This window comes from Ctenocephalides felis, unplaced genomic scaffold, assembly GCF_003426905.1.
Source record: "Ctenocephalides felis isolate EL2017-DRISC unplaced genomic scaffold, ASM342690v1 CF-g0.4_SCAFFOLD_03572, whole genome shotgun sequence".
NCBI classification, from domain to species: domain Eukaryota; kingdom Metazoa; phylum Arthropoda; class Insecta; order Siphonaptera; family Pulicidae; genus Ctenocephalides; species Ctenocephalides felis.
In genome coordinates this window covers 42,782,663-42,796,919 of record NW_020539726.1, presented here as the reverse complement: position 1 = coordinate 42,796,919, position 14,257 = coordinate 42,782,663, and the positions used below count along the sequence as shown (strand labels likewise).

At 30.3% G+C, this 14,257-nt stretch overlaps 1 protein-coding gene across 1 annotated transcript in view; it reads left to right on the top strand.

The window, feature by feature from the left end:
* LOC113388543 (protein dopey-1 homolog) overlaps positions 1 to 13,124 on the top strand; it is a 98,161-nt gene extending 85,037 nt beyond the window's left edge. Inside the window, 10 exon segments of the mRNA XM_026625914.1 lie at positions 520 to 718; positions 804 to 1,015; positions 2,405 to 2,559; positions 2,638 to 2,746; positions 4,068 to 4,298; positions 8,575 to 8,763; positions 10,930 to 10,974; positions 11,054 to 11,166; positions 12,499 to 12,765; positions 12,885 to 13,124. Coding sequence (XP_026481699.1) covers positions 520 to 718; positions 804 to 1,015; positions 2,405 to 2,559; positions 2,638 to 2,746; positions 4,068 to 4,298; positions 8,575 to 8,763; positions 10,930 to 10,974; positions 11,054 to 11,166; positions 12,499 to 12,749 — 1,504 coding nt within the window. The 3' untranslated portion in view covers positions 12,750 to 12,765; positions 12,885 to 13,124.
* The last annotated feature ends 1,133 nt before the right edge of the window (positions 13,125 to 14,257 follow it).

The following is a 14,257-nucleotide window of genomic DNA, read 5'->3' as shown; positions in this document are numbered from 1 at the left end:
AAACATTTTGCTTCAAATTTTTTTTTTTTAATTTTTTTCCAAAAATTTTTTTTATATATTGAAAATAATTCAGATTTTTATTTTAATTCTGTTTTAATATACTTTAAACAAATAATTTCAACTTTCCAATTTAGTTTATATAATTCTTATAAATATTCGACAATGTTACAATATTTATAATAATCTATTTTAATACATTTAATATTCCTAGATCATTTCGTTACGGTACGGGAAGTTCCAGCAATTTGCCTTAAGGCACGATGCCATACACCTCACTAGTTATCATCTTTTAATCGGTCTGATATAGCCACTATCTAAATATATCTGGTCCTTCGACAATATAAATAAAGTGCAAGTGTTTTAATAGAGTTCGGCAGCATCTCAGTGGATCACGAACTTCTTATACACTTTTAACTATCTTATCACAACATACTTTTGGTTCATTCAAAACGAATGGTCAAACAGTGAACAATACCGAAGTATTAATTTCTTCAATGTTTCATATGTCTATTCTTACAGGTACATGCAGAGTGCATCTCCATCCCAGTTATCAGACATCTGGCCCTCTCTTTTGGGTCTTTTACGAGAAGGGGTCCAAGCCCCACTTTGTCCAGCAGCCCAATTCCTACTTTTAGCAGCTTTGAACGAATTTGCACAAAAATGTGCACAACTGCAAGACAAACGCGATCAGAGAGACTTACATGACATCACTGCCAAGGCAAGTAACAGAGTATAATAGATTAGATATAAATCGATCAAATATAATTTTAACCAGTTTATGAACATTTGTATTCTCTTCTCAGTTGGTCGAATCAGTATCCCAAGTTGCTGGAGGTTGTCTGCAGCAGACGACTTGGCTTAGAAGAAATTTGGCTGTGAAGCAAGAGGAGGATTTGAAGAGTTCGATAAGCAGTGAGAGCAGCCAGGGTGGTAGTAATGGACAGTCGATTGATTCAGAAAGTGGACGGATACAGAGTTCATCACAAGCTCAGAGCGTACAAGCACAATTGGTAAAGTAGACGATTTATATATTTACACTAGCAAACCCGACGAACTCCGTTTCGCCACAAGATAGTTTCGTGAGAAAGATGAAGAAATTTTTTGTTTGTTTTATATTTGAAAAGGAAAAATTTGATTTTATTATACAACAGTAATGAATTTATTTCGATTACAAAAATGAAGTGTTTTTTAGTTGAACTTCTCTAAGTAAATGAAAGTGAATCCGCAAATTATCTGTTTCATTGAAGTGCTCTTTGGTAAACCACATTTTTTGTTTTTTGGTCTGACCTTAACACAAACAAAGCGGATGGTTTTCCAACTCGTGAACAGGCAACGTATAACTGCCCATGTGAAAAACAATGATTTTCTAAATAATCTATTTGAAATTTATCCCGCAAACACTAAGTGATTGGCCTTGCGACTTGTTATTGCAAACGCAAGGCGAACTGGAAATTGCAATCGTTTCAAGTCAAACGGAAGACCAATCGGAATCATTGGTATGTCACCAAATCGCCAGCAATTTTTGATTGAATGGTGAAATTCAGTGCGTGTACATTATTATTCTTTGCGGCGCGAATTGCTCGTTGACTTAACCAAGCATAATTCTGATAATTCTCATTAAAGTCATTACTCGAATTTTTAATTACGGTGCATTAAGGCACGATGCCATGCACCACTAATTTTCTTAGCTATAAACCTTGCGGACAACTAAATCTTTCCAAGGAATGCAAAATTGTCGAAATCGGTTCGTGCGTTCTGGAGTTATTTCGTCAGGAAGGAAAACCCTACTTATTTATATATATATGGAAGATAAATATTGCTATTAATGTTGTAATGATTTTTTATTATTTAGGTTCTGGTGAGTTGTGGCTACTTTGTTGGACGCAGCCTTCTGACTAGATGTATATAGACACGATAACACAGGCTTAACAAAAATTTTTTTTTGATAATAGCATCAAATGCTAGAACTGTTCTTCATAGTATTTTTTGCGCAGATTTCAAATCTGCAAACCATTTTTTTTTATTGTATAGCTCTAGTTTTTTGAGATACAAAGAAGTTGCCGATCAGGTCCATTCTAGGTCGTCACGGAAAAGAAACTTTTGTTTTACAGTGTCAACTAATTCCCAACTAAAGCCGAATGGGTCTTGTAAGTTGTTAATGTACGAGTAGCATATCTCATTAAAATAACATTATGAATTGTATTACTATTTTGTACTTTCATTTCTTATATATCATATATTATCATATCTTGAAAACTAAAGCTCATAGAAAAAAACAATGTTTTTTAAATCAGCGCCCCAAATATACTTAAAAACAGCATTAAAATCGTTTGCACCATTTTCTTTGTTGGCCTGTGTAATTTATGTAGCAGTAGAATAAATTTGTTCTTGTTTTTTTTCATAGGTACCAATATACAAGAAAAGCCTGGCGAAAGGATGCCTTCGACCTTTTACTAGACCCAAGTCTGTTTCAAATGGAAAAGTGCTGCCTTAAACACTGGAGGACCATTATTGATAATTTAATGACGCACGATAATACTACATTCCGAGATTTTATGAGTAAAATAGAACAATCTTAGTATTATATTGCTGCTTTGCAGTGTCTAATTCTTAATTTTGTGTTATTTCTATTCTCAGATAGAGTATCGATGCCCCAAAGTGGTAGCCCTCAGTATTTTTCATCCCGGGAACAAGAATATGAACAACGAGCACTGCTTTTACGAAGACTGGCTTTTGTCATATTTCTGTAGCAGAATTAAGATCAAAATGTGAATTATTTTCGATATACAAAAAAAAAACTTCTCTTTCGGAAAGTTAAAAAAAAATTAGAAAAAAAATTGATATAATTTTTTTTCCAAAAGCAATTGTTTTGTGAACGAACACAAGCAGAAAGTTTTTTGAATCATTCATATCGGATACTTAGTTCTCTCAAAAACTACTATTTTTTGCATATTTAGCTCTGTATCTCCGAGACGGCTAAATCTGCCTTTGCCAAAAACTAATAACCACTTCTCCCCATCATTACAAATCGAATGTTTTTTGGATCATTTAAATCGGATACTCCATTCTCTCAAAAACTCGATTTCTATTTTCTGCACTCTTTGCTCCATATCTCCATAACGGCTGGACCTGCCTTTGCCAAAAACTGATCAGCACATATCCCTATCAATAGGATTCGATTGCTTTTTGAATTTTTCAAATCAGTTCATCCGTACGCCCGAAATCGTCGACAAAAAATTGTCTCTACACATACACACACTCATACACACGCACATTCATTTTTTCTGAACATTCATTCAAATCAAAAACATTCGATTTTACAAAGGCAGGTCCAGCCGTTACGGAGATACGGAGCGAAAAGTGCAGAAAACAGAAATCGAGTTTTTGAGAGAACGGAGTACCCGATTTGAATGATTCAAAAATTATTTTGCTTGTATTGACAAAATGAAAAATTGATGAAATTTTTGGTAAGGCAGGTCTAGCGGTTTTGGAGATACAGAGAAAAAAGTGAAAAAAGTGATATATGGCGGTCAAAATTATCATTAGACATATGCACATCAAATTATCTGATATTTAATACAATTTTTAAAATTGAGTACTAACTTTGATACAATTTTGTTGGGTTCCGTACCAAGATTGTTAATTTGTCAAGTTTACTTATAACGGTTCAAGCTAATTTATAAAATTTTGCGAAAAAAAAGATCAAAATTTTCAAAAATATACAAAGTTTTATACATGAAATATGAATTTTAAATTTACAATTCAGTTTGAAAATGTATATATTTCAAATGCGTTATTCTGATCGTAAGAAATATATCCTCAGATGGATTCACTCGTCACCTCTTGCTAATGTAAACTTTCTCAAGTGCTTTGAGCGTCACTATATATTTTATGAACATAAAATATATAGTGATTATAATTATCTATTTGAAAATGTTTAAAACAATTATTATTAATCATTGATCAATATTCATTGATTACTGATTTTTTTCTCTCGAATATTTAATTCTGGTACGGGGAGTTCCAGCAATTTACCTTAAGGTACGATGGCATGCATACACCACTAGTTACATTTGCGATTGTGATTTATCTTTTATTCCAGAACAAATGGCTAATAGTCTGCGTTTAGCCCAAGCCGTACCCGCAATCCAAGCCAATGTATTTTTATGCTTCCGAGTAATTTTACTTCGAATGAGTCCACAAAATGTTACTTCGTTATGGCCAACTATAATCTCAGAGCTTGTACAAGTTTTACTTCAAATCGAACAAGAACTAGTTACTAACACTGAAGAATTCAGGTAATAAAAGAAATAAAATGTAATAAAATACTATGATTATAAAGTTTTGTTTTGGTTATTCATTTTGTTTGATCATTTTATGCTTGGTGTGTTTAGTTTTTTGCAACAGTTTATGTATTTGCAATATCATTACACCTTTCCTTTTCCCACTCATTGCTTCACTTTGCAATTATATCACAAAATTATTTTTATACAAGTATCAATTAGTGCAGTAAACGGAGCGTTTTGGGTCTGAACTTTTTTACTGCGCTCCGAATTGCATGAAATTTTGAAATTAGGTTTATCTTATCCTCAAGTTCAAAAGTGAAAGCAATTCGGGTTGTTCACATCTTTCACTCACGATTTTATAAAAAATTTTTTTCCGATTTTTTTAAAAATCGAACTCATTTTCATTATATCTCAAAGAGAATAAAAGATACGTATAAAAGCATTTAAACAAAAATCAAAGGATTTTCTGGCTTATTATTGTTTTTTATTATTTTTCTTCACACAAAAATTGACAGAGTTATGATTGTTTAAAGAGTGCGCGGCCGCGCAATCAGAGTCTCTCTCGAGCCCTTTAACCGTTCGGCGTTTCAAAATGAGAGGAGTTACGAAAAAATTATGATGAAAAAATTTATAGCCCTTTTATAAGCCTTTCAAATGGTATATTACAAATTGTGATGGAGTCGAAATTAAAGGAGTTATGACCCGAAAACTAATCGCATTTTTGTCGAATTGTGTTCATATTTCGAGCAATGTATAAGTAAGCAGAATTTGGTGCCCAAAACTATAGACTTATATATATATATATATATATATATATATATATATACAGGGCCGGTCCTGGGGTCTTCAGCGCCCGCATGCAAGATTTGTTTTAGCGCCTCCCCCCCCCCATAATTTTAACTGTTTTAACATTTATCATTAAAATTATATGAATATTTACGTGAATGCACACAAAAAAATTAGAAATAATCTAAAAGCGTATAAAATACATTAATTTTAATTTTATTTAGAAAATTGAAGCGATTTGCGGGTTGACCATAATTAAATATATTATATTTTCAAGTATTTCACATATATTACATATATGTAATATTAATATTTGGGTTTTGAAACATTTCACTTATTTCATTAAACTCATTCTTATTTTTAAACATAACATTCATTTTTCATGTTAAATTTTTAACGTATTTTAAAAGATGCAAAGAAATTACATATTTCCTGAACTATATCGAAAACAAAACACAATTATATTTGTATCTGTATTATTTCTGCTTAGTTAATAATTAAATTTAGTATGGACACCACTAGGTATAAAAAAGCTCACGATATTCTAAGTATATTTTGTTTCCATTTTTCATATTTGCTCCATTTCCATAAACCTAACCACGCATGTGTTCAAAGTTCAAAGTTAATCAGATGCGAAACATTTTCAACAAATACAAAAGTTACAATTAAGTTTTTCGGTCCTATAGTCATTTTCTAAGCACTGACTTCCCATTTTCCATTTTTTTCTATTATAATTTGTATCTATTTTCTTTTAACAAGCTCCGTTCAAACTAAATCAGCTCGCAATTTTTCATCAATAATGCCCAATAATTTAAACTTTCTTAGGTTTGCGCTTACGGTATTGAACACTAGATAATTTTTTTTTCAATTCCACATTTACTTCGATCGAAAAAAATTTAATAAGTTCATTAAATATTAAGCAGAGCAATAATGTACTAATTTGCATGAGTAATTAATTGTTTCTACAGATATCACATTGCAAACTGAATATGCTTTCTGTTTCTACGTACCATAGTTAAGTTACATTGTTTATTATTATCTATTAAGTATTCTAGATTTTATATTAAAAAAAAACGAATAATATATTTTAAATTTCATTTCCGAATCTCGTTTTGGCGCCCCCTAAGGCGTGCGCCCGCATTTTTTGCATGCAACGCATGCAAGGCAGAACCGGCCCTGTATATATATATATATAATATATATATATATACAGTAGAATGTCGATTATCCTGACCTCGGATATACGGATTCGCGATTATCTGGTCTACCAACCGCGACCAATTTATCTCTATGCACATACCTACAATTCGAATTTTACGTAATGCATAAAGAAGTATTAATTTCTTAATAAACATTGATTTTCATTGATATCTATGTATGTAATTGTTATTTTTAATAAATGCACAACATTATTCTTCATACATTTGATTATCCGAATTTTCGATTATCCGAATGCCCATCGACAACAATTAGTCCGGTTAATCGAAGTTCTACTGTATATATATGCTTATGTGTATTTATAATAAAAACGTATGTTTAAGAGTAGTTTTAAGAGTCGATATGGTAATTATTTTCGAAAAATTTAAATACCATTCATATTATTTTGAATTTCTTAATTTTCTTTCAATTTCAAAATAATTTTTTAAACATTTTTCATCGAGGGGTTGTTTTTAAGGATCTAAAAAGGGTTAAAAATTTGATAATCAAGGTAGAAAACATAAAATATTATTTACTTTATACGTAATTCTTATTATATCATACCGAAATTTATTTTTAAGTGTTTTCTTTTTTATCAATTTAAAGGTAGTTTGAAGGGTAAAACCCTAAGTTTTCACGGGGTTGAAAATGATTTTATTGCAAGGTAAATGTATTAAAAAATACTTTTTAATTGTATATTTTAATATTAAAAACGCTTTATACCTCTTATTAACTTCCCGAAGGAGAAGTTTATGTTTTCATCAAAAAATCCGAATCGCTAATTTTATGTTTTCTCGACGTTTCAAGCCATTCTTAATCGATTGAGACCAAATTTGGAAAAAGTATGTGTGTGTGTGTATGTGTGTGTGTGTGTGTGTGTGTGTGAACAGATTTTTTGCCGTAAATCGACGTTTTCTCTAAAACGGCTGGACCGATTTCAAAAACTTAAAAGCCATTTGATGTATCTCGATGAGGACTATCGTTTCTGAGTTTTGTGCGGCGATCGGCCGAGCCGTTTCTTTGTAAATTGCAGAAAAGTGAAAAAATTTTCGTCCACGTTTTAGCCCGCAATTCTGAATCGATTTCGAAAATTCAAAAACCATTCGATAGATATTAGTTGGGAATCGTGCTGATTAGTTTTTGGTAAAGATCGGCCTGGCCGTTTTCTTGTAATAAAGTTTTAAAAAAAAAATTTCGGCGATTTTTGATTTTTTTTTTGACGGTAGATACCACAGTCTTCTAGGTCATACTAAAATATTACGGCCCTACGACAACTCGTTTAGCTTTAAAAATTCGTCAAAGTTTGCAAAAATTGGTTTCGTTTTTTTGACATTTGTCAAAATGAAATCTTTGATCGACGTTTTCTCAAAAACGCCTGAACCGATTTCAGAAATTTAAAAGCCATTTGATGTATTTCGGTGAGGACTATCGTTTGTCAGTTTTGTGCGACGATCTGCCAAGCCGTTTCTTTATAATTTGAAAAAAAGTGTTAAACTTTTCGTTCACATTTAAGCTCATCCTACCGAACCGATTTTAAAAAATCAAAAACTGTTCGAAAGATATTAGTTGGGAATGGTACTGATTAATTTTAGGTGAAAATCTACCGAGCCGTTTTCTTGTAATGAACTGTTGAAAAAAAAATTTAAGCCGATTTTCATGGAACTTTTTTTGGCGATATACATACATCATGGTCTTGGAGAACTTGCTGTAATATTACGGCCTTACGACAAGTAGTTTAATTTTAAAAATTCGTCAAACTTTGCTAAACTTATTATCGTTTTTTTAAAGTAGGATTGATGAATTATATTATTTACACATTATTTTTTTGATTAAGTCGATTATTTACACATATCGGGAAGTTCATGTAACTTGCCTCAAGGCTAAATACCAAAGCAACTAGTTTATTAAGGGGTCGCAACCCCCGGGGGATGGTAGCGGAGTCCAAATTGTTTTCACTTTTGAACTTGAGGGTAAGGTGAATCTAATTCCAAATTTTTATGCAAATGGGAGCACAGTAAAAAAATTCAGAGGTTATACCCTTTTTCCCCTCCGTTTACTGCACTAAATATCAATTATTATTAACATGTTATATGTATTCGTGTGGACATTTATTAACCGAAATTTGTTCTTTTTTCAACAATTTGTGTGTGCCGTCCTGTGGTGAATTTCAAAACGCTTATCGCAGAACTAACAGCAGGTAAACAAAGAATCAATCATTATGGCTATATATCTATCATAGAAATACAAATTGAAATATTTATATATATATATATATATATATATATATATTTATTCTTTACTAAAGTTTTTTTTCTGTACCAATTAGCAACCATATAAAATTACTATCAGCTCTGGACAACTCGTGGGTGACGAATGCCAACAATGGTCTATCGGCACATGGCAATCCACAATGGTTGCAGTTGCAATTGGCAGCTGCTAAATTATTGGATTTGGCATTGGTTTTGCCTGCGAAGGAGTTGCCGCAATTTCAAATGTAAGTGATAATGGTCACAGATGGTAATAGTCACATTTAAAAATGATTTTCTGATATTCTGCGAAATTGCTTCTATCAATTTTTTTTATGCAGTTAATTGATTCAGATCATTGTTAGAAACATCAGTTGTTGATAGTTTCTTAAACTATTTCATAGTCATCTTACAAATTTTTCAAGTTATGGTAATCGCAAAAAATTCGAAAACTAGTGGTGCATGGCATTGTGCCTTGAGGCAAATTACTGGAACTTTACGTACCAGAATTAAATATTCGAGCAAAAAAAATTAATGACTAATAAATATTGATCAGTGGTTAATTACAATTGTTTTAAATATTTTCAAAAAGATAATTATAATTACTATTATGTATTCGTTCATAAATATACAGCGAGGATCTTATCGCTCAAAATACTAGAAAATGTTTACAAAAGAAAAACCAAATGAATTCATCTGAGGATATATTTCTTACGAGTAGATAAACGCATATGGAATATATACATTTTTAAACTGAATTGTAAATTTAAATTTTATTTATTTTTATATATATATTTTTGAAAATTTCGAAAAGAAAAATTTGAAAATCTTGAAATTTGTTTGAACCTTATACTTTAAAAATTAAAAATCTTGGCACAAAACCCAAAAAAATAGTAACAAAATTAATGCACATGTTTAAAATGTCTATAAGACATTTGATAATTTGATGTGCATATGTCTATAATGATCATTTTTGACCGCCAAATACCTTTTTGTACTCTTTCCTCTGTATCTCCGAAACCGCTAAACCTGCCTTACCAAAAAATTTGCCAATTCTTTATTGCGTCAATACAAATAAAATGTTCTTTGAATCACACAAATCGGACGCTCCGTTATCTCAAAAACTGAAATACCATTTTGGCGCTTTTTATCTCGTATCTCCGAAACAGCTAGACCTGCATTTGCCAAAAAGTAATCAGCACGTCTCCTTATCAGTAAAAATCAAATGTTTTTGGAATTTATATCCGAACACACACACATACATCCATTTTTTCTAAGGTATATCTAAACATTTTCAGAAACCTTTGAAACGTAAAGATATGCACACAAATTTTCGATTTTTTTGCGATTACTATAACTAAATACTGGAAGTTAATAATTTTTTATGCATATCTTTATATTTCAAGGTTTTCTGAACATTTTGGCATACCTTAGAAAAAATGGATGTATGTGTGTGTGTATGTATGTGTGTGTGTGTGTCTGTGTATGTATGTGTGTGTGTGTGTCTGTGTGTGTGTCTGTGTGTGTGTGCGCACGGATACAAATTTTCGTCGACGATTTCGGGAACACGGTTCAACCGATTTGAAAATATTCAAAACATTCGATTCGTATTGATGAGGAAACGTGCTGATTTTTTTAGCGAAGGCAGGTCGAGCCGTTCCGAGATACGGGGCAAAAAGTGCCAAAAACGGTAACTCAGTGTTTTATGAGAACGGAGCGTCCGATTTGAATAATTCAAAAAACATTTTACTTGTATTAACAAGATGAAGAACTGATCAAATTTTCATGAAAGCGGGTCTAGCGGTTTTGGAAAACAAATGAAAAAAGTAAAAAAATATGCCATTTGGCGGTCAAAAATGATCATTAGACATGTGCACGTCAAATTATCAGATATTTTAGAGATTTTAACAATGAGTATAAATTTTGTTTACATTCCTATGGGTTTCGCACCAATGTTTATCCGTTAGACGGCGACGCGGCGCTTACGCGCTTCGATATTTCGTCTTTATGCAGTTAAAGCAGTACGATTGCTTTGAAAAAAAGTTCAGAATTTCCAAAATATTTCAAAATAATTTTTTTTCAAAAAAAAGTAAATATTTGTCAAAAATTTATAGTTTCTCAAAAAATTAATTTTTTCAGAGACATTTTTTTTCAAAAATGTTAATCTTTTTAAAAAATATAATTTTTGACAAATATATTTTTTTCAGAGTTCTACAAGAAAGTTGAATCTTTTTCAAAAATTTTAATTTTTGGTACGGGAAGTTACAACAGTTTGCCTTAAGGCACGATGACATGCACCACATGTGTGGTCATCTTACACATTTTTTTCCGTTTAAACCTCCTAAAATAAAAGTTAGCGCCAACTAATAGAAGCAGTCTTAATGGGACTTTTACTATATTTCTTTTCTTCCCAGGTACCGTTGGGCCTTCGTGAGTGATGTGGATCTATCCCACATGGACTATGTCGAAGATGACATCACAACACCAAGCAAAAAGTCAAATCCATCACCAAACCATCACCAACAATACTGGTGAATCTCGTTCCACATCATCATGTGTCTTTGTGCCACACGTTTGCAGATTGGCTCGTTTAATGGACGTCTGTTATAAGGACCAGAGAAATATTCCACCAGACACACCAGTAAGACCAGGTAAGAATAAATTGTATATTCTCATTCTTCTTATTAAATTATCTAAGATTGGTCTTAATTCTTCACTTATTTATTTTTTTAAGAGTTATCTTCATAATCGTAAACAGTTTGTCTTAATGGATTCTTGAGCAATATCGAAAATATCAGTTCAGGTGTTCCTCAGAGATCCATTCTTGGTCCACTACTATTTATTATTTTTATTAATGACATATCTAATATTATTAGCTATCCACATTTATTATTTGCAGATGATCTCAAACTATATCTCAAAATAAATTCTATTGATGATTGCTTATTATTACAGTCTCAACTTGACTCTTTCCACTCTTGGTGTGTCTATAACAAATTACATTTAAATATATCAAAGACCAAGATTCTTAGTTTTTCACATAAGCGCGTTCCAATACATTTTGATTGTAAAATTTCTAACACCAGCATTGATAGATGTAATAAAATTTCAAATTTAGGAGTATTATTTGATTCTGGTTTGTTTTTCACGGATCATATAACTGATATTTGTAATAGAGCACAAAAATCTTTAGGTTTGATACTGAGAAATTGTAAACAATTCAATTCTAACAATGCATTTCTTTGCATGTACTATTCTAATGTACGTTCAAAATTATAATATGGTTCAATTATTTGGTATCCTCATCAAATCAACAACTCTGATGCGACAGAGAAGGTTCAGCGAAAATTTCTGAAATATTTTTATTATAAAACATATAAAATTCACCCTGAACGTGGTTTTGACCACAACACTTTACTAAAAGAATTTGGTATTCCTTCCCTTGCCTCACGTCGATTTATCTATACAATTATGTTCTTATTTAAGGTTTGCAATAATTCTATTGACTGTCCTCTTATTCTCAATCAACTATCCTTTAATGTTCCAAGGCTATCTACGCGTTCACAATTATTTTTCAATTATCCTACCCCTAAATCTAATTCTCTCTTAAATTCGCCAATTTTACTTATGTCCTCTAACTTTAACTTAATTAATAATGAAATAAATATTCACAACAATTCACCTAATCAAATAATCTCCATCTGCACAAGTTAACCTTTTTATTCTCTTTTCAAATATCTCATTATTTTATCTTATTCTGTTTATAAATAATATTGTTACATTCTGCATTATATGTAATTTTATGTTAAACATTTTATGTTAATAACTATATATTGTAATTTTGTATACATTTTAATTTTTATTCATTATGTAAAATAATTGTGTTTTTGAGCCCTCTTGGAGAAATCTGTGGGCTATATATTTAAAATAAATAAATATTATTAACATTAGTACAGTGGACTAATGCGAGTCAATTCCATTAGGTGAACTTCTTCTAACAGTGCAATCGATTAAGTCTTTGAGGGATTTGCACCAGTTTTTCAAAACTTTGAGTCACACGTGGAGCACCCATGCTGCCATGAACGTTGTTGTGGAGCAGGAACAGACGAGAACTTTCTCAACGAGTTCTGTGTTTTCAAGAAATGATATGAAGAGTGATGGATTGTCGGAGAGTTTGAGAGATAAATTGGAATCGGTGTTAGAAGATGATTTTATTGATAAGATGCCAGACTGATGAAATAAATAAATAGGTAAGGAAGATGAAACTAAATTCAAGTCAGATTTTACTGACTTTACTGACACTTTTTTTTATATTATATGACAGCACCCTGAATTATTAATATCAATTATTTTATATTTCTATTTCCAGGTAAAGTTTTATTCCTTCGATGAAGATTTCAAAAACAATTGAAATCCTTCTTGTATATGTGTATATAAATATATATATATTTAATTATTACAAATTTAACAAACAAAATGTATAGGATTTGCATAAAACCCGTGTGATATAACACTTGTGATGTTAATGTTTGTATATGTTAATGTTATTATTATTATTATTATGTAATTGTATAGAAGAAAATGATATTTTAATATATTTTTATTTATAAAGACCAATTTGATACCGAGAGAAATAATAAATTTGCAAAAATCATGTAGAGGTGTTTTTGTAGCGAGATAAATTAAAGGTTTGAACGAGTATTAGACAGAATATTTATAAAATATATAATAATTATATATATATATATATATATATATATATTCTGAGTGAATAGATAGATATTAATTTAGAAATATGAACAAACAACACTCTTTTTTGCACTAGTTTATTAAATAATAATTTTTACAAACGTTTCGAGATTAGGTTTGTCTCATCATCAGTGTGTTATAATTTAAAATCTGAAATAAGGAAACCTAAATTAGCATTATGTGTTATCCGTTACAATTTGTCTATTATACTCAGTATAACGAGTGTGTTATAATTAAAAATCTAAAATACAGAAACCTAAATTAGCATTATGTGTTATCCGTTACAAGTCTGAGTATAATGGACGACTTGTAACGGATAACACATAATGCTAATTTAGATTTCCATATTTTAGATTTCAAATTATAACACACTGATGATGGGACAAACCTAGTCTCAAAACGTTCGTAAAAATTATTATTTAATAAATTAGTGCAAAAAAGAGTGTTGTTTGTTCAAATTTTTAATTTAATATATATATATATATATATATATATATATATATATATACGAGTATATATATATATATATATATATATATAATATATATATATATATATATATATATAAATTTAAAATATAAAATATGAACCTACTACACAACAAATAGCTGATTGCTAGTTTCACATATTTAATAAAGACAACTGCCACATTATTGATGCAAAATATTAACTATGTTGTCAAATAAATTAAGTACAATTAGCTAGTGAATTTATAAATAAAAAACTACCTACTATAAATAATAGAAAATATGTACAAAGTGACAATTTTATTATTCGAAACAAACAAATGATATCTAACTATATTTATCTCTTAATCTATTTATTATTGATGCATTATAGACTACAATTTGTTTACAAACTAATATTTATTTGTCTATTAATATTAAATAATTAAATAACTAATTTGTTATTATAATGCATCATCTCTATCCTTGACAAAACTGAACCACGACTAATTCTAATTGTAAATTAAATAGTTTTAAGATAGATAAT